The sequence below is a fragment of the Glossina fuscipes genome, unplaced genomic scaffold (genome assembly GCF_014805625.2).
Source record: "Glossina fuscipes isolate IAEA_lab_2018 unplaced genomic scaffold, Yale_Gfus_2 3, whole genome shotgun sequence".
In the NCBI taxonomy this organism is placed as follows: Eukaryota; Metazoa; Arthropoda; class Insecta; order Diptera; family Glossinidae; genus Glossina; species Glossina fuscipes.
Genome location: NW_023998417.1, coordinates 11,189,044 through 11,215,115, shown reverse-complemented (window position 1 = coordinate 11,215,115; position 26,072 = coordinate 11,189,044). Strand labels below are relative to the sequence as shown.

Below are 26,072 nucleotides of genomic sequence, written 5' to 3'. Positions count from 1 at the left end.
TGCTATAATATTTTCTACGGATTGCGAGCCAATATACAACAAAGTAATAAACCTTTAGGTTCATGGTAAGTTCACCTAACAATCGTTGTCCCTATTAGATGCTTCCTGTCATCGAGTCTACAATAAGGCAATCTATTCTGTTGTACAGTTTCGACACAACGGATCCCTTGCTTCTATAATAGTACGTCAAAGTGATGTGTAAAAAGGATCGAAAAATACTATATGATTCGTCATTCTTGGCCTCAATCTGGCCAATCGTAAGGCGACATTATTGGTGGCTATCGAATCAGACTTATCTGCTAGTTATTTGTCTTGTTGAAACGGTATGCGTATCCCCTCAGACTACATAGAGCAAATAGCGTATAGCCCCACTTGTGGAGCTTATTTGACAAACATTTGTTCGGCTACTGAGAGGTGTCGATCTATGAGAATAGATGAAAATATTTCATTTGCATGGTCTATTACAAATCTGATCATGATTTCGAATAATATTTCGAAAGATGTTTTTCATAGTATATATACATAAAAACGTCAGCTCGTACGAAACTAATGTAAAAATTATTCAGACTAATAATTAATTAATTATATAATTATTAAATTATTAAAACAACACTACAATTGCTTAGAAAAAAAGACTAGAAAAATATGAAAATAATAATAAATGTTTCACAAAATAAGTTGGGGTAAGTAAGCTTCAGCTTCAGCAGGACCAACTTTGCGTACTGATGTGCGCCTACGTTACATAAAAACAGCGATTTTCTTGCATAAATTTATCAGTGTATGCAAAAATGTAAACATTGTTCGTTAGTTTTTCCTTGTTTCCATCCATAACCAATATTTCCTGCTATTTTTTCATTACTTTTTACATAAATAATAATAACTCGTAACATCCGCCGAATTTCCGATGAAATTGTACTCAGATGGCGTGCCAGAAATGAAAATTGTCACAGATAAAGAATTATTAAGCTAGCAATAATTCGACTTGCGTATGAAAAAAATAAAATAAATAGTTTTTGTTAAATTAAAAAAGATTTTAAACATCCGATAAAGATCTCTATACATTTAAAGATTAATATTTGATACAAAAACAATAACAAATTTTATGCAAATATCTATAAACTTTAGTCATATGAACGAAACTGAGATGAAACAAACGAAGGCATTGCAAGTCCGAACATTAAATGCCATGCAACACTTCGTTCAGCGAAATCCTTAATATATTTTTATAACCAAATACTAAAATTTATATTTTATTTTTACGTGAAAGCGTATTATTCAATGAAACTCCTACGTGGACTTAGCATGGGATGGTTCATTTTGACATTCAAAACTTACTATTAGAGATTCATTTTGCGCCACGGACTATGAAGTGGAGCTTTCTAAGTTCGCCTTCTTTCGAAAGCCCGGCTAGCCCTGCACTTAACGTACATGAATGCAAAATGATTAGTGCTTTATGAAATCATGCATTATACAATAAACTAGAACACGTTTTTTCTGCGAATTTAAAATAAAAACAAAAAAAACACAAACCATCCACCAAATAAGTTTTTATCCATAGGAAAATTGCAACTAAAATTTGTTTTTTTATTTTACTACATTGCGTGTGAAATTTGTTGTTATTTCGCTCGTGATATATCGTGTTGTCTAATATATTTTTGCGTGTACCTGAGCTTCTAAATAGTTTCAGCGATTTAGATGTGTCCTTCTGTCCCTCTTCTCCCTCGTTAGGCTCTTCATTCACTTGTCGTTACCATTCATTACTCGATGATGCTGATCAGCGTTAGTGAACGCGCTTTTAATTGTTTACGCCGAGCAGTTGCGTTAATTTTTAAATATAATGTATGGAAAGTTCTAGACTTTCATTTTGACTTTTACACAGTTAGATGTAACAATGCCGCTAGATAGTTAAGCTACTTATGCTTTTTTCTGGGAACTACACGGATTCAAACAGTTTGCGATATAGGAGAGAAACTGAACTATTTATATTAAAAATATTTCTTCTACGAATTATGTCTTGGCGTCGTTTACCGATTTTGTAAACTGTACACAGAGATCATTTAACAAACATTTTCATGTGAAAATTAAGTAAATGTTTAGCTTAAAGTATAGCGCCGCGGTCTTTAGAGCCTGTTGCCTAGTAAATGTGACTTCTCTTGTTTCGTTCTATCGACATAAATTTTTGAAACAGCAGCAATCCGCGGATAGCGGACTTTTCATGAAAAATTAGGAAAGGCAAAGCAACAGAGACAAACCTTTACTTCCTTCTAAACACAATACATGCAGAATAATAAATTCTTTGATAAGAAAATTAATTTTGTTAAATTTGGACCACGTTTTAAATAGCTTCTCCTATAAGTTCTCCCATGAAAATGATGTTTCCAAAATGAAAGGAATGTATAATCATAGAAAACAAATGTAAAATTGTCGTGTAGGGGGTTTAATGGTCAGTCTTGCCCGACTGCACTTGCTCTTACTTGTTTTCGCTTTAATTCAATTTAAGAAACTTTGGCATTTTTTATGGAATCGTTCAATAAAAATATCCTTTCATATGCGTACTTTTTAAATATTGCTTGGCAATTGAATTTAATTGAATAAATACGAAAATTGCATATGCGTTATAACCGAATATTTGGCACCTGTCAAATCGGTTGCAAGATAGAAGCATTTTGTAGCTTAGCCCAAACTCTCCAACTGATCGACAATGTAGATATCAGTACATCAAGCTTTTGATTACGTGAACATTTTTGAGCTGGGCTTTCACAAGTGATGTTGGGTGAATAAGTAAATTCTGTGCTAATCTTTAGATTAACATTATACATGGATTACGTAAACTATGGATAAAAGCTTTTTCTCATTGTAAGGGTGCTTGTGTGAGAAGATCCCGTTCATTTTCAACTTCACATAAAGATATCATACAAGAAAATGTTTTGCGAAATTTTCTCTAAATTTTTCTCAACGATTCATCTCTAATCATGGAAGGCAGGCATTCAAGCGAAAAGACTGAGAAAAAAGAGTATAAGTGTATCAAGTTATTATACGCGGACTCTTAGAAACAGTTGCGCTTTTCCTTAGTATGCGTATCATAATTATGTGTCTCAGTTCCCCAAGTGGAAAAATTTTTGCAATGAATTTCCAAATAGTGTTAATGAAGACGTGGCAACTTCAGAAAATATAGAAAGTGTGTGTATATCACAAAAACAAAAATATTCGATACACAAACGAGGTGTCGGACTGTTGAGTTCATAAAGGCGGACAGATTAGATGCCATTGATTCAGACTTTTTACGTTAATGAAAGACTTACACACTTTAGTGTAAAGTGTCGCCAATAAATTAATTACCGGATATTACAAATGGAACGACAAGTACGATATGACTGCACTTTCGTTGGTGAACAAACTTATTCACTAAATTGCATTTGTGTATGCTTTTTATCTATGCGTTTGATAAAATGCTTTGATAAATGAAATTTCAAATTCCTATCCATAAAATTATAATAACTTTTAATGGGATTAAACAACAAAATATTAATAATACAATAGGCGGTCGATAGTTATGGGCTACTTGAAGGGTTTCATTAAAGATTTAATAATTCGCTTGGTATTGATTTAATAAGGCTTCCGCTTTCAACATTTATTGAATATATTTTTATTACTTTTTCAAACAAGATCCGTTTCGTAGATTAAATAAAAGACTTTGTAAAGCCAAAGGGGCCAACAACATGAGAACACACAAACCTATTACTGATTACGGGTGTACAAATGATTACATTTATATATTTATATATATGGCTTTATACATGGCTTTATATATGGCTTTATAAGAAGTACATACATGCAATTTCATGCAATGTATAAAAGTATCGTTTGCCATAGGCTACAAGTATTTCCATGTAAACTATAAAAATCTATAATTACAGATAGGTCGTGCATAGTGAGCGCCGTAGAAAGTTTGCCTGTTACCAAGCTTGGCACATATTATAAATGCGTTTTTATGAATGCAGTTAAGACAATCACTTGTAAAAAGTCTCGGTAGAGATGTGTGCAATCGCCCGCCTACGAAACAAAGTGACAGTTAATAAGAATCTATACGATTTTCTTTTAGGTGCGTAAAGTCCTCAGAATCCAAGATTTGTCAAAGGATGATTTTTCCTCGTAGAAATTTATTAGATTCCATTCAACACTACTTACGGTAAAATGGTTCAAAATAGACTCACCTTTTAGCATTAGTTATTATATATATATAATTTTGAATCCTTACTTAATCCTCTTTCTGTTCGTCTGTTGTGTTCAACCTACGGGACGTAATTTCCCAAATATTTTGATAAAATTTGATTTAAAATTATAGACGACGAAAGGATGCCATTGATGCCATTGGTTCTTACAGCCACACCCCCTAAAACACATTGCTCTTAAAACGTAGATATCAGGTTTAGGTTGTTATCAGGTTGAGCTAATTACTTTTTCCAAATAGAAACTTAGTTCCATGTTTAACTTATTGCTTTCAAAGCGATTACGCGATCCAATCTGAATGAAAATTGTTGAGTAGATTCGATACATTTCACCGCACGACTATACTTTGCTTCTTTTTACATATTGGTTTAGCAATCATTTGCTTGTGCACTTTAAAATCAGGACACGTATCTGTTATCAATACTTTAGTACACACGACGTAGTGTTTTGTCGTTGTTTTATGATGTTTGCCTTGTTTATCTTCGCCTGTACGCAATTTGGTAAAATAATACAAAAGTGATGAATGTTCTGTAACGAACGTGACCGTGTACTGACATCTGGTTATTATTTTAGTATTATCGTTCCCCACAGCACGTTTATTTCATGTTTTGCTAAACTTTTTGAATGTAAAAAGAAAATGCAAGAAAAAAACATTTTCACATCAGACTAACTGACATACTATGACGTATATGTATAAACAAATAACATATAATTCGCTGTAGCGACATGCGAGTGGAATTTTTAATAGAAATCCATATAAAAGATTCTCCAGTAAATGAATGAATGAATAATTGAATGAATGAATGAATGAATGAATAAAAAAATATAAAATAAAAGAAAAAAAGAAGCGTACAATTAAACGTATCTTCAATGCCTTAGGGTATTTGTTTGTGTTTTAAAAAAGTGTACGCGCAAAAGTGTTAACACTGCCGCTAATACTAACACTTCGTCGCTGAAACTAGGAAACTGCAAAAAATATCACCCGAAGTATTGTATTGTAAACAACAACCGGCGATTTTAAATCTGTCATGTATTTATTTTTTTTGTTTTTGTTTTAATTTCTTTATAGATTTATAATTTTATTAACATTCACGATATGTGTGTTTACTACGTTGATCAGAGCATTTGCAACACTCGACAAGACCTTTACTGAAGTGGTAACTAATTGTTTGTCCGTCCTTGACGCTAGTAACGGGAAAAATATAAGAGCCGGAATTGAAATTGTTCAAAATTATTCTAATCGCTGTAATCTGGAGTTCTGATCGTTCAGTAGTCGTAGTTGTTTTATCTTAAATTTGATATTCTGAAGGAATGGCCATAAGAAAGTGCCCCGACATCAGTTTTATTATTAAACTGGGTTATTAAGCCCAGCAAACTACACTGAAAAAATGCCATGTGACTTGCGATGTATCTGTGATGTTGTTCAGAATGCGATTGTACACAGGCGGGAACTTACTCACTTATGATCGACTGCGCTTCAATATTCAGTTGACTTTTTTAGACCTTATATACCATTTTAACTTTCCACTCTATTTTTTATACCCATGATCGAAGGATGAGTGCTTCATTCATTTTGTCAAAACGTTCGCAGCGCCCAGAAGGCAGCTTTGGAGACCCCACAATCTATATAAATTCTAAATCGATTTAAGCATGTCCGTCTTTCCGTTTTACTACTTGTCCATCTGTGTAATGGCTGTCGTGAGCATTCTCCTGGCCGTAGAAATGAAGCTATCAACTTCTCATTTGGCAGAAGAAACATTGGAAGTTTCTCTACGCAGCAATAAAATATTAGTTGTTTTTGCTCATTGCTTGTTAACTATAGGTGATAAATCAATTCACAAATTTGAACGCATGTTCTACACGTGATGCTGTCAGCACCTGTACAAAAATCAAAATTTGATTTTTTTTCAATACCTTTATAAGGCGCAAAAGCAAGTTTCAAAAATCCCATAAAGTACATATAAATATGTATAAATGCATGTAAACATGTGTGTCTGTTCGTTTAAGTATCTGTCTGTCTGCTAAACTGTGTAGTATCTGTGATAAACACTTTCCCGTTAGCGAAAGTAAAGCGGTCCAAACTTTCCAAAGGAACCGTCTACAATGCCCACACGTCTATGGGACAAAAACCTTTATTTTGAAGCCGCGCTCCAAAACTCCATTTTATAGGATATGAAAACTTAGTTCTTTTACCTTTTTGCCTTTGTTAGCATAACGATGATGGGTATAAAACTTTCGATCACGATCGAATAAAAGTGGAACAAAGTCGAATCAAAGAGTAAGTTTTCAAGATGCAAACAATAAATTTTCTACCCGTTTGCTCTTAGTTATAGCAAACTACCTACTAAAGCATGTATACATTTGTACGGCCAGATCAACCAAATAATGTTTAAGGGAAACGTGTATACGGCAGGAATACGCTTGCGAGCGCATATGCACTCATTTATAAGCATGGACTCTCGCAGCTAACGTATAAATGCTGGAACGGATGTTAGACGAAACTGTCCGTAGTTCCTTTAGGGACATCGTTTAATATGCCTTACGTTGCTCTATTAATATCTGTTGTTATCCAGTGTTACTGCGTTTCATGGTAGATTCATGCACACACATGTAGAATATTTTGTTTTTGTTTTTGCTTTTCATGTATGGTATTTGTTTACTTTTCTTGAATATTTTCATTTTCTATTTACTTATTATTTGTCTTATTTCAAATAAGTTTTAATTGATTGATAAATATTTAATTATATGCGGTATGTTTATGAATTATTAGCTTAAGTAATTAATGGACTGCAACGTCGCTTAAATAAATTAATTTTGTGAATCATTCTATATTAAGATGTGTAAAAAGCATTAAACCTTTGTTTCACCCCACGTCAATTGCAAGTACACATGTATACTCTATTCGGATGTAAGGATTTCACGGATGCTATTCGTATCAGTAGATAGGCTAGACAGGTGAGCTAATTTGACGAACTATCGGCAGTAGTTACGACTTTTGCTTACCCAAACCATACCATAACCATACAAGCGTAGCGTGTGCATAGCATTCAAGTCCTCTTTAATTCGTGTAGTCTGTGGAAAATGGTGCAACACAATTATAGCAAGTTTTTTTAAAGCGACATGAACTAATGTCAATATGTTTTCTAATATCCTAACCAATATCCTTTAATCAACTACGTTAAAGAGAATTGAAATTTTCGATATTTTACCCAAGCGGAAGTCAACCGAATAGTATGCAACATCTTTCACAATAACTCGAACTCAAAGGTATCCAAGATAGCTTTAAATGCGAATAAAATATTCTTACCATTTTTGTTGTTTTTTTCCCCCTCCTTTTCAGTTTGCTCTTAATATTTTCTACTTAATAAAGCTGTCGTACTATCGCTTCCAAACTCTCCTTTGAGCAGTCGATTGTGACGGCATCGACATCTATTAATGCGATAAAGATTAACTACAAAATTTTCAAAGTTTTGAGAAGAACTAACTAATAAAAAAACTATCTATCCTTTGTAGAAAACTTTTTCATGTAAAAGCAGAAAAGAGAGAAGAGAAAACATTTCCAAGTTAAACGACTAACAAAAGCGATTTCTTTAACTGTTTATTGGAAATTTCAGTGAATTTTTAACAACAATTTTCAGTTCATTTTATAAAAAGTTTGCCATCAATTGCTTCAAATCATAAAGAAAAAGTGATTTTAGCCGCTGTCTTCGAGACGAAGTACATCAACTATGTTATTGTGTTTGTTAAGCATCGTTAAGCATACAACTAATGTTCGAACAATGATCTTGAAGCTTGTGTAATTGATTAGACAATTTTGGATCGACGTGGCACAACTGTTTCCGTCCTTGCGTCCTTCTGACTGTAATGACGTACCACCTCGAAAAATCTTAGAAAGAAAACTTATTCTCTCGCAAACTTGCTTGCACGCTTTCGCACAATTTCGTTATATTCTATGTCATTAACATCTTAGCTTCGTATTTGTAATAGATGTCGGTATAAAATTTCGCATGAATCCTATTTAACTACAGCCGATTTAATGCTTAATGTGCTAACAATCTTAAACCCCGTCTCGAAATGAACAAAAGTAAGAATAAGCACTGCTTTGAGGTAGTACATGACAGCGGATATATAGATTTTTACTTGTCTTATGTCATATTCGAAAAATTTCGTTTATTAAGGAAAAATTTCTTTCAAACATAATTATCATCATGTTGTCTGTTTTTATTGCTTTCCTCAATCGATGTAAATGGTTTCTGCGATAAGGTATAAATGATTGTCATAAACCATCATAGACATTGCTTTCCAAAGTACAATATATTCGCACTTAACTGCGATCGTTTTTGTAAAGACAAAAATAAAAAAAAAAAAAAATCAAACTTTTTTCCAACAATCAGATGAGCCGTTTTGTTCATTAATAGAATAGCGATACGTTAATAAAAGTTATATATAGACAAGAAGAGCTTCACTACCAGATTAGACTAAAGACACAATAATGACGATAGAGGGAGATAATAATGTATGGCTTTTATATAACGTACGATTTTACGGCGAAGCAATTACAATAAACCAATCGTTATGAAGTCAATTCAATTGGATTTTCTATGATTACAAAAAAATTTATAGAAAATATGTTTATGAGGTTGAAAGACATAAAATACGATATAATCCCGAATGTTCGATATGGTTGAGTAGACGTGAACAAAAAATCTTGTATTTAAAGAGTTAATCGAAAAGTTCATGGAATGGGAAAATTTATATAATATGGGAGTTGTTATAAACTTTGAAATTACTTTATTCTAAACTATATTTATTTTGTTTATTTACTAAATAACATAATTAGCTAATCTATGCAGATAATGCACATATGAATGCAAATATGATTCAATGCATGTAAATTCAAAGGATAGAGAAAAAAAGTTAAATACTATAAAGATAATGATAAGCTAATGGACAATTAAACTGACAGACATTGTCTCAAAGATGCAGATGCGTGTTTCCCAGTGTTTCAGTCCCATCATTAATGTATATTGTAGATAAATGCGCCTATATAGGTACACAACTGGCAACCAAAAACCCATTTCATGCTCAGGCTGAGGCCACCGACAAGCTACGCGGAATTGCGAAGATAGCTCGTAAATTGTGCCATCTTTTTTTTACAAATATCTACGATATTTGCATCCTTTTGGTTTGTGGAGATGTAAGAACGATCGGAACGACCCCACGTTTTATGACACCGATCGGTTTTCAAATATTTTCGTTATTTCCGTTTATCTCTCGACCTGCCCGATATCTATTAATATATTTTAGCACTATGTTTTGACGCCAAAGGACAATATCCTGCGTAAAATAGATTCCACAGGACCACATTTATAGTCATTGCCTATATAATGCGATATTTTAAGAAGTTGTGGCTAAATGATGTTCAAGGGTATTTATACAGTCGAGCTCACCGGCCTGCAATGCTCTAAATAGTTTTTCTATACGTAACTTTAGTTCGTTAATATCTATCTGGCAAGTTTATTATTTCACCAGAAGGTCTTTTGAGGATGAATACGTATAGCAAAAGCTTTCCCTTTAAATTGCAGTTTATCGAGGTAGTTCTTTCTGCTTACATACTAATGTGATTAGAAAAATGTTCGTTACCTATATACATACATACATACATATATGGTTAAAACGATTCCAACTACCATAACACTAGATTAATCATGATTGAAAGTGAATATGGATGATAGGAGAGTAAAAAAGACTAGTTCGTTCCTAACATTGATATCAAGAGCATCATCACAGGGATGGAGAGTAACACATAATATTTAAATTTTGTAAATCTACAGTTCATTGTTTGTAAGAAAGAAGGCAGGCAGGCAGGCAGGCAACTCGTAACATTAAGTTTTGTTTCCGATAGCCAACACATTTACAAAAGTTTGTACATATTTGTTACAACACGCAGCAGTTTAAGTCAGAGAAGTAAATAAGCTTTTAAGTGTCACTCTGCTCTGCTCTGCTGTGCTCAGCTATATTGTGCATTTTCGTTGGTTGTGTATAAAATATGGCAAAACGTTTCATATGGGTCGGCAAAGAGAAAAGCATATATATATGTATGCATGTACGCCTTGCCATAACATAAATGAATAGTGAAGTCAGTCATATGGAAACATATTTCTTTAGTTGGCCTCGTTTTCGGACGATCTATGCTTTTCCAAGTTGTATCAGAGTTTATCCGTAGCTTATGCTTACGCTTGAAAAGATAAACAAACATTTTATTCATACTCGCTCTTATGATTGTGGTGCGACTTTCAAAATTTGGTTGCGATAACACCGGGCAGGGCGCACAGCAGCAAAATTACGATAAAACAAAAGGAATGCATTGTAGGTGCCAGCCAAAGTCAGCAAGCAGTCTTTGCCACTCGTTTAAGCTTATCTACACTTATACGTCATTCGAAGTTATTATTATTTTTTTCATCTTCATTTTTTCGCTCTACTCCTTTGCAATTTTCCCTTAATGTCACCACCTTAGCTTTGCCGATTGCATCGTTATCAAGCGCTTTAACTAACATTGTCTAGCTAGAATTTGTATTTAAAATCATTTGCATAAAAGTTTCAGTATTTTTTCAATTTTTCCTTTCTTTCTATTCATAATATTTTAGATAAAATATATTCCGGCAAGGCCGTTCCGTGGAGCCATCATGTCTGCCAATATTGTTCTTGATAATCCAATTTTGTGGTGCGTTATATTATATCATTTTATCCCTACGAGACTATTAACTGCATGCTAGTATACTTACTGCAACAGCCAGCATCTAATCATCGATATATCAAAGACATTGTAGCGAATTTTTGGAAAATATTAAAAAAATATTTGGTTTTCTTTCCATTGCCTGAGTCGATTCAGTCGATAATGAATAATGCAATCGGTGGCAGCGCAGGAAATGTCACGACTACCCTTACTAATGGATCTGTACCCTATTGGGAATATGCCGCCTTGTTGCAACCTCTGTCACCAGGTGGACCACGAGCATTGGCGACCACAAATCAAGAACAGAGTGCACTTCACTATCGTCACCACCGTTTACAACAATTACAACAAGCACCCGCCTTTTCACATAGCGAGAATCAGACTCGTACTCAAGCAGATATGGAAGAGCAAGCTTCCGACAATAGTCCTCTTTCTTCTGATACTCATCATGCTAATGTCTTCTATTCGAGCTTTAATATTTCTGACGATCTATTCTACTATTTTAATGGCTATTTGGGGCACAATGAAGACTCTTTATTGCCTGCCGAGGCAGTCGTGGATAGTTCTACGTCATCTACTGAAGGTGCTAATTACAATATCACGACTCCTAGTATACCAGTTGACGAACTTAACTTCGCCGAATTCCTTCACAATCTGCCGAAAGATCGAGTTAGCTTACTGTCGTTCCTTTTACTCTTCTCGTTTGCCACCGTCTTTGGCAATTCATTGGTTATTTTGGCGGTTGTGCGCGAACGTTATCTGCATACAGCAACAAATTACTTTATAACAAGTCTAGCGGTCGCTGATTGTCTGGTGGGTTTGGTTGTAATGCCGTTTTCAGCTCTCTACGAAGTATTGGACAATACGTGGTTCTTTGGAACCGACTGGTGTGATATTTGGCGTTCATTGGACGTGCTATTTAGTACGGCGTCTATATTAAATCTTTGTGTGATTTCATTGGATCGATATTGGGCGATAACGGATCCATTTTCGTATCCCATGCGCATGACTGTTAAACGGGCTGCTTTGCTTATTTGCGCCGTTTGGATATGCTCGAGTGCGATTAGTTTCCCGGCGATAGTGTGGTGGCGTGCAGCGCGTGATGGCGAGATGCCAGCTTACAAATGCACCTTCACGGAGCACTTGGGCTATTTGGTATTCTCATCAACAATATCCTTTTACTTGCCTTTACTTGTAATGGTTTTTACCTATTGGCGTATATACCGGGCGGCGGTAATACAAACGCGTTCACTGAAGATCGGCACTAAACAAGTGCTTATGGCCTCCGGTGAATTGCAGTTAACGCTACGTATACATCGTGGCGGTACGACAAGAGTGCCAGCAACCAGCTCTCACCATCAGACGCTGCACGGATCGTTGGGTGGTGGAAGTGGATTAGTAGTGAGCGGTAGTGGTGCACAAGATCATCCACATCCACATTCACACCATCACCACCACACATCGTCGCATCATAATCAACACAATGCGAGTGGGACCAATACTTCAACACCCGAAGAGCCTGACGATGAACCGCTTTCGGCTCTGCATAATAACGGTCTGGCGCGGCATCGTCATATGGGCGGTAAAAATTTCTCGCTATCGCGTAAATTAGCGAAATTCGCTAAAGAAAAGAAAGCTGCCAAAACGTTGGGTATTGTGATGGGTGTGTTCATCGTATGCTGGCTACCATTTTTTGTAGTCAATTTATTGTCCGGCTTTTGCATGGAATGCATCGAACATGAAGAGATTGTATCGGCCGTCGTTACTTGGCTCGGTTGGATCAATTCGTGCATGAATCCTGTCATTTATGCCTGCTGGAGTAGAGACTTTCGAAGGTACGTTGAAATGATATGAAAAAAACTTCAATCTTACGAATGTTATGTTATTTAACTCTTGTGACATTTAACGCAATTTTTCATATAAAAAACTTAATTCGATTTACACGACCGACTAACTATTCTACAACAATCATGAAAACATAAAAACGCCTTAACATTTTGTATTATGAAATTCACGACAATCGCATTATAAGGAGCTAGGCTTGAGAGCGGCAACAGTACAGACACAAAGCTTGTGTGTGGATGGAACTAAAATTAGATTTTTTTTTAACGAAATTTTTTCGTTTTCCTTTTCCTTGCTTTCGTTCGTTAACCGGAGAAAGTATATAATAATAAGAATTTTTATTTTATTAGAGATAGATGATGGGATTTGTTTCTTTTCTTTTTCTGTTTCTGTTTCTGTTTCTTTTTTTTTTTGCATATTCAGTTGTCATGGGTGTCGGATGTTGTTGTCCTTATCACACAAAAAACACAACAAGGAGAAAACGGCGACATAAAATATTCTTGCGAAAGTTTCGGGCCGGCCAACAGAACGAACATTCATAAATTTGCATACCATGCCAAAGGACTTTTGACGGTAGAAACTTTTTCAGGGCATATTTGATAATGTATTACGGTAGATATTGTCTTACAATTAATTCTGGCCAACCATTTTATTTCTGCTGGTTTTGCCTTTTTAATGAGGCTCTTAGTAGAAGACCCTTACAAAACTTCGTAAGTAAATGTAAAGTTAATGCAAATGAAATGAAAGCATACGCAAGTCCAGTTATCGAGTTTATGATGCGCTACGAGCACTTATATCTTAATGGAAAATTTTAGAATAACTACGCAAATTGGCAAAACGATTCACTTATGACGTTCACAGTCCTTGTTAAAGTTACTTAAGTCAATACAACAACAACAACAACAACAACAGCAAGAACACTAACAACAAAGTTTTACTTAAAGAAATTAACTTACCATACATACTATAAAGTCATTTAGCCTCGAGTTGTGGTTATGTCATACGACGAAAAAGTTTTCCAAAAATTACCATAATAAAGTAATTTTTCTTGATTTTCCAAGAGAGAGCTAAAAAAGGAAAAGAAAAAAAAAAAAAAATGAGATAAAATAAGAAGGAAAGAAAACGATAGAATATGTTACAACATTGATTTGTGTGAAAGCTGTGCGTGTCTGTGTGCATATGCGTTCAAGAGCGTTATAATTTGTTCTCGCAATAATGTATTCTTACGGTAAGATTTTGAATCGATTTGATTATAGCCCTTTATCGAGCTTCCCCTTATTACCTTTTAATCATACTTTTTGGTAGAAGAGAAAACATCATTTTTGTTGTTAGTCCTTTGTCACCAAGAGACAATAACAAATAAGCATTCACTTTACATAATTGAAAATGCGTTCATTAGCGCCGTCCATGCACTCATATATCATATTCATTATTCATCGCGTATTGCATTACGTTTTATGACACATCAATGCGTTCGATTTGTGATTTGCGAGAAATACGTCACTTAAACTCATTTTCTAATTGCAGAGCATTTGTGCGTTTATTGTGCGTATGTTGTCCACGTAAAATACGTCGGAAATATCAGCCAACCATGCGTTCGAAATCTCAGGTACGTTCTCTAATGCCCCGAATTTAATTGTAGTTAACAGTTAATCTCTAGCTGGCTACGGTCTACCGTCGTCAGTACAATTTTTAATTGTCGGATGACATTAAACATTTAATTTTTTTTTTTTTTTCAATTACTAATATTGTTTCATTATTATTGCGTGTGTGTTTTTTTTTTTTTTTTTTTTTTTTGTACTCCCTTCCGAGAGCAAGAGAAAGTTGTAAAGATAACTTTACAAATATTTGTAGGATGAAATTATTTTTATATCCAAATTTTTTGTTAAAATATCAGTTGAAATCGTAGTACACATATCGAATAATTCTTTTATACAAGTACTGAACTAGTACTAGTTAGTAAATGAATGCTAACTGCAACGAAAACGATTTTGGGTGATTCTCTTCCTATGTGGTTTGTCTCTGCTCGCCTTCTCCTTTTCACTGTCAGTTTACGCAAACAAGTATTTAACGTGATTAAAATGTTCTTTCTTTGCTTGTTTGTTTGATTTTCTTCTTCTTGTTGTTGTTGTTGTTCTTCTTCTTCTTCTTCTTCTTTCTTTTTTTTTTTTAATGATAATTGCTTGTGGTCTTCTAATGGCTTACGAATGAGTTGTTTGTTGTTGATTTTGGAAATATTGCAGAGATTTGCAACGCGACGCTGTTACTCAACATGTTCCCTGCATGGTGTACAACATGTGCGACAAAATTCTTGCGAACAAACATATATCTAGCAAGCAAGCAAGCAAGCAAGCAATAAGTAATCAAAAAGAGAAAAAAGTTGTTCACCTAGAAGAGTCAATTGGATGATAATTAGCCTTTGCCGGCAGCTAAGTAAAGAACGCCGACCACAGGAAAGAGGAACCAATGTCAACAGATACTTTAAGCTCACGTACATAACTACACCTGTGCCTGTACCATTTACGCTCTGTGCCATTGAAGTTTTTAAGGCTTTTTTTCAAATTCATTTTCACTGACATCAGCGACCAGAGCCAAAAAGTATTCGCAATAAGTGCATCGTTTCTTATACGATGTTTCGAAATCATTTATTATGAGCAATTTAATTAAAAGTGATTACAAAAGAATTTAAGAACAACAATAGAGGCAACTTTTTCGTCTTAATTATATCGTTTGCAAAGCGAACGAGTTACTCATTAATTCTTCCGAAAATCTATTTTGAAAAGTTTTTCATTATCGGAAACCAAACAAAAATTTTATGTATTTTCTTCAACGAGGTACGTAAGCTAATCAATTGCAATGATTTGTGTGAAACGAAAAATAAATGAATAAATAATTAAAAAGCAAAAAAAAAAACAAAAGAAATCAAAAACTCCTCAAATTGTTTAATGTTTCGTCCAAGTTCACCAAGCTAATTAACCTGTTGTATGCTGTTCTATGTACTTAATCTAACATATATGTGATTTGCAACTATTTTGGGCTTTAGAGCGAATCGTGGATACCCCCTACCTTAAGCACAACACAATAAAAATTGCAAAAAGCCTTTTGGTTTAAAGTAGACGGGCCAGTAGGATGACCGGCTGGCTTCATTATCATATCGCTAAAATGAACAAATTTTCTTAATGGGTTTTCATCATTTATTAAATAAAGGGAAAAGTTTGTGGCGCTTATATCTCGCAACTTTTGACGACGCTACCGCTATCAAGTCATACGACAGAGCTCCTAATAAATCTAAAATGACCTAAAATTATCGAAAATTCTAGAAGAATTCATTGCGTTTAACAATAGCTTTTCAATCGCAGCCATAATGCTGCTCAGGATAGTAAGAAAGTTCATGATGTTTATGATAAATATATATTATCGAAAAAGGGGCCGCGAAAATGTTTACCCAGAGGCCGCGAACATAATATCTATTCTTCAAGACATTAAAAACAGTCCACAGGCACTCTCCATCGGGTAGATAACGTAAGGGGATGATGAACGTAAAGGTAGATAAAAAAAAAAGAAACTCAATAATCAGATACTAATCTCATGAAAGGCGACGAGATAGTTGTCGTGGGATGGACCTGCAGAAACAGAGGCAAAACCTGAATTTTTTTAATGTTTTGTTGTTTTTCTTAATATTTGTGTAATATTTTGTCGAAACGTAACGCGATTAAAGTCCTTAATTGAAGGAAAAGCCCCATTCTCCGTCGTCATGAAAACTTCACTGCGAAGTTTCGACACATCCACTGTATTGTTCCGATCTTGTCCACCACCACTTTAGTCCTTTTACCATTTATTTTATAGTTCACTGGAAAGCTGATATCAAAACCCCTTTCTTAAGATTTTTGGTTAGCTATATGGGAAATTCTACAGTGACAGATTTAATAGTTTAATGAGAAAAATTTATCGATCACAATCGCTCATATAAAGTTTTGGATTTTGACGTATTTTGAAATAATGCTACAAACTTTTTCCTTGATATAATATTATGAACGCATTGAATGTTTTCTAAAACTTGTTCCGTAAAGGAAATACATGATCCAAAGCTTTTACCTTTGCTTTTTCCCTTTTCTCTATGAGCCCTAAATATATGAACGGACCGAATGGACCGATGGACTGACAGACATTTGCAATCCCTTTATGAACATTATACACTATTAAATTTCTAATTACTTTATACTCTGTTGTTGGGTATGTTAATAAAACACGGAAAATAGAAACAAAAGAGAATCACGTGAATTTCAAACGCGTTTCATGTTGCAAGTTTAAATGTTATGTTGAACCTATCTTTTACGAAAAAAATTGTGTCATGTATTATTTATGGAACATTTTGCCAGATTGTTGTAAATGTTAACAATAGGTCTCCTGCTGTTAATTGTTATATTGTTCCTTAATGGCGTATAATTTAAATTTTTGCACCATACAAGTTTGCAAGAGTGTATGCACACATATTACGGAGATGAGTGTGGTTCGTGATGTGCATTTTAGTTGTACTTTAGGTGAATTAAATAAATTTTCAGTTGCATAAAAAATCTAAAGTTTACAAACTCTTTCGCCCGCTCATCTCTGCGTTGCTTGTAGTGTTTTTATAAAAAAGTTGTACGAAAACAACAGGAAAACATTATTAAAAATTATTTAGAAACTTAATTTTTTTTCTTACCTTCACTTCAATAAAATTCTTTTCTTGTACAAAAGAAAACAATTTTTTTTTTTTTTTTTTTTATTTTATTTTATCGCACAATGCTGGTGGTAAAGTAATAGTGAGTTTATGTATGCACGCAACATCGCGAAAGTCTTGATATAGATCCAACTCTTCCGATTTGATTAATTGAATCGGAGTTATTTTCCTATTCAGAATAATTTCGCGAATTCATTTACCCAATGGCGGCCCATGTGTAGGTTACTTTGCCTACCATCGAATTTCTTGTTCAACAATATCTCATTTTTAGTGTTTTGTGACGAGAATTCACGTCTGAAATATAAATTTCCTTGGCCAAGTTTGGACCGTATAGGCTTTCTTACGAAAGTAAATGAAGAATGATAAACTCTTTAACAAGAGAATTAACTAAATTTGGACCACTTTAGCTTTTACTCTCTTCCCAAAAAAAAAGAAGTCCAAAGAAAAGCAAGACTTTAAATGGTAAAAAGGACAAGAACCACCGCATAGCCTATCACGTTAAACACCGCGACCCGGCTTCAATCCTGACCATAGTTTAATTACTTGGTTGGATTGGTGTGCGGTCATTCTCTATCTCTCTCTCCCTCGGTGACCTTCTAACCGTCGTCGTTTAGGGGGCACACTATCAGCGATGATTCGTCTACAAACACACACAACACATGTACTTAAACATATTTATGATGAGCATATGTAAAGTATTCTGTTAGGTGAAATGATGTAAGGTATTCAAGGGTTGGCTTAGCGTCTCAACGACGTTCATTTTTATGTAGGAAATGTAATTTTCTGAACATCTAAAGTTTGTTAATTGTGAATTTTTTCCTGTACACGATAATAATGAGTGTAATTATTTTAATTTTCATAATTAACGTTGAGAAATGGTACGTAGTAAGTACAAAACAACTGTTAGACTTGAGCAAAACTTATTCGCAACAAGGCAAAAAGGGTCAAGACGAACAGTTAAATACTCTTCAGCTTATATAAAAAACAAAGAATCTACCATTTGGAAACCCTTACGGTTCAAAATGAACCAAAAAAATATTTTTATGAAATTTACAAAGTGTCAGGAGACGGCGAGCTGTATCGATGCTAGTTCACTACGAAAGTTCACACATCTAACAGCACTGATAATTAGTAACTAGACAGTTTCCTTTCGCATCTACATACATGCATGGTTGAGCTAAATTTACTTTACAAGCCAAGTATTTCCATGCAATTTATATACAATTTTCAGATTAGTAATAATCATCGATCGTAATCATCGTATAAAATACACATCGCATGAAATTAGAGAGCAAAGCGTACAAAAGCGTACGTAAGCTAATGGTAAGCAGTAGGGTAGATTTGGTATAGAGAGCAATTTAATTTTGTTTTATTGCAATATTCTATACTTTTTCATTTTCCTTGTTATCTGAAATCTTTCTATTACTAATTACTTTTGCATTGTCTATAGTAACTAACCAATTATAAGAAGTTAGCAAAAAAAAAAAAGCAAATATTAAAGAAAATAAATGAAAATTTGTAGCATTAAAAAAGTACAAGCAGACATATATATAACGTCGTACATAACATCAAAGCATTCGGTTCTCCAATTTCCTACGCTTGGAAATTCTAAATATCTACTAAATATCTAATGGCAACTGCTTTCTCTTGCTTTCTCTGTGAAGAGGAAAAATCCTTTAAAGGACAGAAAATCTACTTTCCAAAGAAAAAATAAATGCATCCATAGATCAGATTTCTGCCGTAGTAGAAAAGACTTTTTCAACATAAAACATTCTACATTAACGTAGTATTGGGCACGTCGGACGTGTGGCGTTGCGTTGTAAATGACAGGCTATGCAAACACTTCCTATAGCTCGAGATATTTTGTGATAAAGACAACGTCCCTCGCGTTATGGAAAATTATTTACGATTTCAAGTTCATGCATATAAAAAATGAATTAAAGCATTTTCGAAAAGGCTCAAGGTATGTTAAACAGTTTAACGACCATCGATTGTTTGTGAGAATGGTAGACAAGGCTAACTTTCTCTTTCTAACTTACGAAATGACCTTGAACATGTACGAATAAATTTTTTTATATCGAGGTTTACAGATTAGTTTTTACCGTTAAGCGATCAGTTTTCTCAGTATCGTAAAGAACCCCATGCTCTCATTTGCGCGTAAGCCAAAAAGATATTCATAGCATTGACATCTAGAGAGCTATCAATTCTGCCCGGTCATTACAAGCTGTTGATAAATCAGAATATTCGGGAATGAACCGATATAGCACGGACTGCACTGTCATCAATACTGATACAAATATAACCAGCTAGACTTTTAAAGAGCTCATTGCATTGTTGTTTGAACTGAGAAAGTTTATTGGAATGTTGTTCTATTTATTGGTTACAACTGACGGGCGAATCGTGTGGGCGTTAAAGTAATAACTAAAACTCACTAATGTCATGTAATCGCGTGATTAACGAGTTACAAGTGCATTATCGTGTTGTTGCGTGTGGGCGTACAATACTAAAAAAATAGTCTAATGAACGGACGCTACTTGCATTCCGTGATGCTGCACTGTGAACATCTTTTAGCGAAGAGCAAGTGGAACTTTTAGCTTTGCTCATCAATCTTTCGTCTTGGCCACTTCATCTTTGGTACACTTTTTTCTTTATGTGTGCTCCACAAAAATTAACTTGATATCTCATTAAATAAATTTGACAACATTTTTGATAATTGGAAAAGCTTTCTGTCCATCACTACCATCCAGTCACGTGACTCGTTTTACTATCCAACGTATAGGCTATTATTATTTGCAAGGATCTCCAATAGAGATCCTCTCCAATAGAGATCCTTGCAAATCTCTTGCCGCTTGCTGCACTATCAAGGCGGCCTCATTCGCCTAACCGATCACTTTCGCCCTTTTTGGTAGTCGCCTAATGAACAGACCATTATACACAAGATTCCCGATGAGAAGAGAGACGCAGGACTTGGGCCTTGCGCAATCGTGCGTTCTCTGATGCTGCCGTCTGTATTATACAATCTATAAATCTATTTCACAAGTAATCGTTTTGCCCATGTAGGGTGGAAGCCTTCGCTTCGTTTAAATTCTTTATACAATGGTTTCGCAACCATCCGTCTTGAAGGCATTTCTGATACCTTATGTTATGATAGCTCAGAATTCTTTTTCGTCCTTACTTTTTTGTGCTTCTATTCTCCTCCTGCTCCTTTGTCAATGTCCTGAAAGGTAGATCGCTTTTTAATAAGCTCAGAAAAGTCTTTTGGGTTCTGGAGAATAATTATTTGTACGAAAAATGTTCGTTGCCTTTCCCGCAGCGTTCGGAACGTGCCACGTTTGCGACACAAGTTGTACGTATCGCAAAACAAACGCAATTATATGTACGGGTATAAATATGTATAAGCGCAAAGGTATCCAAGTAAGTACCAAGTGATTGTACCACAAGCGTATGTAATCTTCTCTTTGGCGGTCCTTATCCAACAAACTTTTCAATTCTTTCATTATATGTGTTTTTTTCTACTTTTTTTTTTTTTTTTTTTTGGCCACAACCATTGAAGAATGTGTGAAGCAGAATTCGAAAAATGACTAAAGCAAAACGATTGATTACATTTCAATCCATGCGTACTTACACAATCAGTTGGTGAATGGTACTCGATTTAAAAGCAAAAAACTTGGCAGTAGCAGCAACAGCATATGGTATTTCCGAAAAATTGAAATTGAATCACTTTTTCGGTCTGTACTTTTATTTAAAAATATTGTGGTTTCATTAAAACATACATATGCACAAGCGTGTCCTACCTTTGATGCGAATGTAGATTTTTGCATTCTTAAGATTAATAAGAGAATCATTTTAGACTTTATACGGTATTCTTTAAAGTCAATTATTACGTCACGTCCCTTCTCAGTTCTATTGCTTGAAGTGGCTTTAGAATTGAACGAAGCCCTAAGTACGATAGAACGATTATATGTAATAAGATACTTCAGCAGACGCTTAAACTTAAAAAAGGCAGATAATCTCATAAGCAAATATTTTTCTCATAAGCGAAAAGAGCATCATCATCACCTATGGTGACCTTGAACCGGGCCACCTATATTTTTAAGAAAATGAACAAGAAAATGGCTCTTTGAGGTCAACTGCAAACCTTAAACTTTGACAACTTGAACAATGGCAAATGAAGTCCTTCAAAAAACTTTAGTCCTTGCAGTCAGATTGCGACAGTTCATCTTCTTCACTGTGTTAAGAAATATATCGAATATTTTTTTTTTTTTTTTTTTGGTTAAGAAAGGCATTTTCGCGTGGACTATGACTTGCTTAGACTTTGCAAAATTTTGAAAAATGTTTCTCTTTCTTTGAAACCATTTTTAGAAGAGAATCGCATTTGGAGCCAACGAAACTAAAAATCTACTTCATTAAAGCTTACTTTAAGCCTTTCTTTTAAAAAGAATGAAATGTAAAAAACCGTAAAAAAGTATTGAGTTTATCTCTGTTATATGCTATGCTTCATGAGAAATGGGGCAAAGTTAGCACGAACCGACGCTAAAATGCACAAAACTATCGACTGTAAATAGAAACAGAAAAATGCATCGACTTGAAAATTGTTTTTCTTTTTCTTTTGGCATTCAATCAATATTCGAACTTCGATATATATGCACACCCAAATATACAATCTATGTCTCTCTGTGTGTGTGTGTGTGTGTGTGTACGTATACTTATGAAGTTTCATAACCATTTGCTCTTTTCGTGTAAGTAAAATGTTTGTCGTTGGCAGCCAATACTCATACTTCAAAAATAGTTATCGGTCGACTGACTGACAGGAGCTTAACCATTTGTAGCACACAACTAATTGACATATTCGACAGCTGCTGAAATATGATTCAGAATTTAAACTTTAGTATTATTATATATAATAAATTATAAAATTATCGAATATTTTTTTTTCCTGTCATTTGCACAATGTTCAGTTTGATCAAAACCGCCAAAAAGGGAGAGGCCAAGAAAAAAACGAGGATACTTTTAATAATATTTTAATTCATTTTCTAATTTAATTTATTTACTTCAACATTGAAATTTGGTGATGTGTAAAGTTTCGAATTTATTTGTAACACTTGGAGATGCCATTTGGGGGGTGCAGATGTCAGTATGTGGCAAAGTCTAATCTGTACAATGCATAACTTAACGAAACTACTTTGCAAGCTAAAAAGCATAGCTGGATATGAAATATGGGGAACATAGATACAACATTATTTCACATGTTATACCTTGCTTTATAGCTTTACTATTTCCGTTGCAACTCTCAAAAATCTTAATACCACCAAAGCGGTCGCATCCGTCAGCAGAATGCAATCAGAGAGGAACTCTATCTTAAAAGTACAAAATTATTGGTAATTTTCTCGCAGTTACTTACCTACTCGGTATAATAGAAGAAATATTTTAAACTATGTCTCTATGGTTATTAACGGACTTAAAAAGTCATAGAACTCTGCAGGCTCTAAGCAAAGAATCATCTTTCCCCTCTCTCATGTCTTAAGGTACAAAAAAGAATTTTTTTTTGCTTTTGTGGGCATGGCCAAATTGCGTTGTTTCCACACATGCACTCAATGCAAGACCTTGTTGCAGAAATCAATTTTTGGTCTCTGGAAAAATTGTACCCCTTGCGCTTGCGTTCGGGCACACGTTCGGTAAGTTTAGGGGACCGTAAAAACTTTTTCGATAATTATTTAAAAACACATGCTGACACAGTAGCCCTCCCAGAAAAGCGTATTTTTAGACAACTTTCTCGACTTTGCCTTACTGACCAGACCTTTGTATGCAACGAGCAAAAGAAAAACAAAACAAAAAATACTTCTACGAAACCATTTAAGTGCATTTCGCACCCTTCAATAAGGTAATCGATTGATTTTGGAGAAGCTGAGGGTGGGGCTGCTTGGAAAGGTATAGTGGGCTTTAAGATCTACATAAATAATATTTGAAGAAGATAACGGAAATAGTAAGAGAAAAACTTGACAATTTCTAATTGTTGTCTGCTGAAATAACCTTTTTTCGTAGGGTTAACCTTTCGTTTACCTCCTTAAAGATTCTTTTAAAATATTTTTCCTTTTTTTCTTTTATGTAGCTCTTAAATTATTAATATTGTTTCATTCACGGCATTTTAAATTGTAAGTTGGCGCTTACATTTTGTATAGTTCCTAACCAAATAGACATAGAAGAACAAGAAATGAAGAGAACATTGGCAATTTAATCGCTTACGCGCTATTCGTAAAAATGGATTGGAAACCCCTTATGTCGTAGGAAGAAGCAAACTTATTATATATACTGCATTGCATGAAGTCCAAACTGATGTGGGTAACTCATTCCCTTGAAATTGTTTGTCGGTATGTTTCTGTAGGAAAAGTTGGTCCAAGATAGCAAACATGCACTAAGCAGTCTATTATGTCGTTTATTTTTAGGATCTCATTCAATCCTTTAAGATTCTCATGAGAAATATGTTTTTATTTAAGTTAACTTTACGTAGGTGGGCCATGTCATCTCCCATTTTGATCCATTTCTATATGAAATTTTGGAAATTTACTTCGATGCTATATGCTTAAATCAATTCGGAAAATCGTTATAATCGGATTTACATAATAAAATATTGATTTGTCCAGGTGTTGCATACACGCATACAAACCCAATATACTATTACCGCAAATGGTAAAAAGAATATAAAAAGGAAAAACCAAAACCAACAAACAAAAAGGTTTTTATAAACGCTCGTTAAACTGTTTTATCAGAAATCTATTCTAAGCCTAAGCTACGCTAAGTATTGGGTATTTTGGTAGAGTTTGTCAAACATTCATTTCGCGTATGCTTTGTGCAAATAGTCAATGCTATGTGAAGTGAAAAAAAATACAAATTTCTATTTATATGTGTGTATGTTTATGTGTGTGAGATTTCTTTCCTTTTCCTATTATTATTATTGTATACACACATAAGCTTAAAAGTTATTATTAGTCTCGTTTCAATCGATTTAAATTTTGTTATATTTTTCTTTGTATCGTTTGTAGCCATTGGCACATTCCCCCTGTGAGTCACTAGCCTTCAGTCATGTAGAATTACAAACAAATTACTAAAAAAACAAAAAACGTATAGAGTAGAGAGGTACAGAAATACGAACAGTTCTAAGTCGAATTATAAGCAACTTTATGACAAGGCACCAGCCCTAAAAGCACTTGAACATGGTAAACAACAACACTTTTGCTTTTCAATTTAAAGCGTTAAAATAATTGAAGAAACAAAAAAAAAAAAAAACGTTCAATTTTCTTATGCTTCGATTACTTATAAACTATAAATTATATAAATAGGTTTAAATGTGCGCGTGCGTGTGCGTAAGTGTGTATATGTGTGTATGTGTGTGTGTGTGTGTGTGTGTGTTCAAATTAAAACTCTCTATTTTATATTCATGCTGATTTTCTATAATTAAAGTTCTTTTTTTTACCGTTACTCTAACAAATAAATAAAAGTCACGTCGCATTTGCTTAACTAAAACCTACGCATACATTTGCTCATATCACAAAAGCAATGGGACCAATGGGTCACTTGAATACACACACCACTTACTATAGACTTGGACAATAATAATGCATCTAAACTTCGAATGCATGATTAACAAGCAGGCTCTACAGTTAATGGGTAAAACGTGCTTAATGTCATATGTCGTCTAGGCATTGACGACAAATTGACCGCTATTTACTGATATATTAAATTAGATGGTGGGAGGATGGAGTATTCCTCTAATAAACCTCTTGTATAGAATGGTCTAATGCCAATACACGCACATGTACATGCACAAGTTTTTTTTTCACATTCGTTTTTTTTTTTTTTCCTGTTATCTCGCAATAAAGCTTTAATTATACTGTAAACCTAGTAATGCGAGCTTTTTGATTAAATTAAAAACAAAAAAAAAAAAAGAAATGTATTTTTTTTTTATTTCTAAACGCTTAAAGGTAGATAATAAATACCATGTAATAATTTGTCAAAAGATATATCCGTACTATAAATTCCCAGCAGAAATTTCATTATGTTTTTTTTATCAATATTTTTTTTTTTTTTTTGATGTTTTTATTGCTTATTATTGTTTTGCACACAGGAAGTGTTACTGTCATCATCTTTCGAAGAAGAGAAAACTTTTCATTTTTCGAATTTATTTCATTTGAAATTACACATTACCTTAAGGGTATTGTGTATGTGGAGTCCATTCAGTTATTGTTCTATTCATTAGTCATAAAATTATTAACGCATACATTTACACTTACTTGTATGTTTTTACTTATTTATACACACCGTTTATATGTGAGTTTGTTTGTTTGTTTGTGAACTTTTGTCTTTTGTCGAAAGTAAACAACAACGGATTTTTATGCATCATTTATTAACAGTTTTGGTTCGTATTTGTCGTTTATTTTTTCCTCTCTCTCTCTCTCTCTCTCTCTCTCTCTCTTCTTTTCGTTTCCTGTTTGTTATGCTTTCACTTCGATACGCTTGTTTTAATATCGTATGGACGACGCTGATGAT

General features: G+C 34.1%; 1 protein-coding gene and 1 long non-coding RNA gene across 4 annotated transcripts in view; one reads left to right on the top strand and one right to left on the bottom strand.

The window, feature by feature from the left end:
• The window catches only part of LOC119635171, a 47,252-nt gene that overhangs the window by 8,944 nt on the left and 12,236 nt on the right, over positions 1-26,072 (bottom strand). Inside the window, exon 2 of the long non-coding RNA XR_005247026.1 lies at positions 13,765-13,875. This is a non-coding gene — a long non-coding RNA (uncharacterized LOC119635171). The remainder of the gene's footprint in view (positions 1-13,764; positions 13,876-26,072) is intronic.
• LOC119635168 (dopamine receptor 2) overlaps positions 1-26,072 on the top strand; it is a 50,274-nt gene that overhangs the window by 23,848 nt on the left and 354 nt on the right. The window contains exons 2-4 of one of the 3 annotated variants that reach the window (XM_038029806.1): positions 10,878-12,801; positions 14,336-14,417; positions 24,569-24,640. In XM_038029806.1, coding sequence (XP_037885734.1) covers positions 11,000-12,801; positions 14,336-14,417; positions 24,569-24,634 — 1,950 coding nt within the window. In that variant the 5' untranslated portion in view covers positions 10,878-10,999 and the 3' untranslated portion in view covers positions 24,635-24,640. Of the gene's footprint in view, positions 1-10,877; positions 12,802-14,335; positions 14,418-15,051; positions 15,569-24,568; positions 24,641-26,072 lie in introns of those variants that run through there. The other 2 variants (XM_038029805.1, XM_038029804.1) reach the window with 2 other exon arrangements.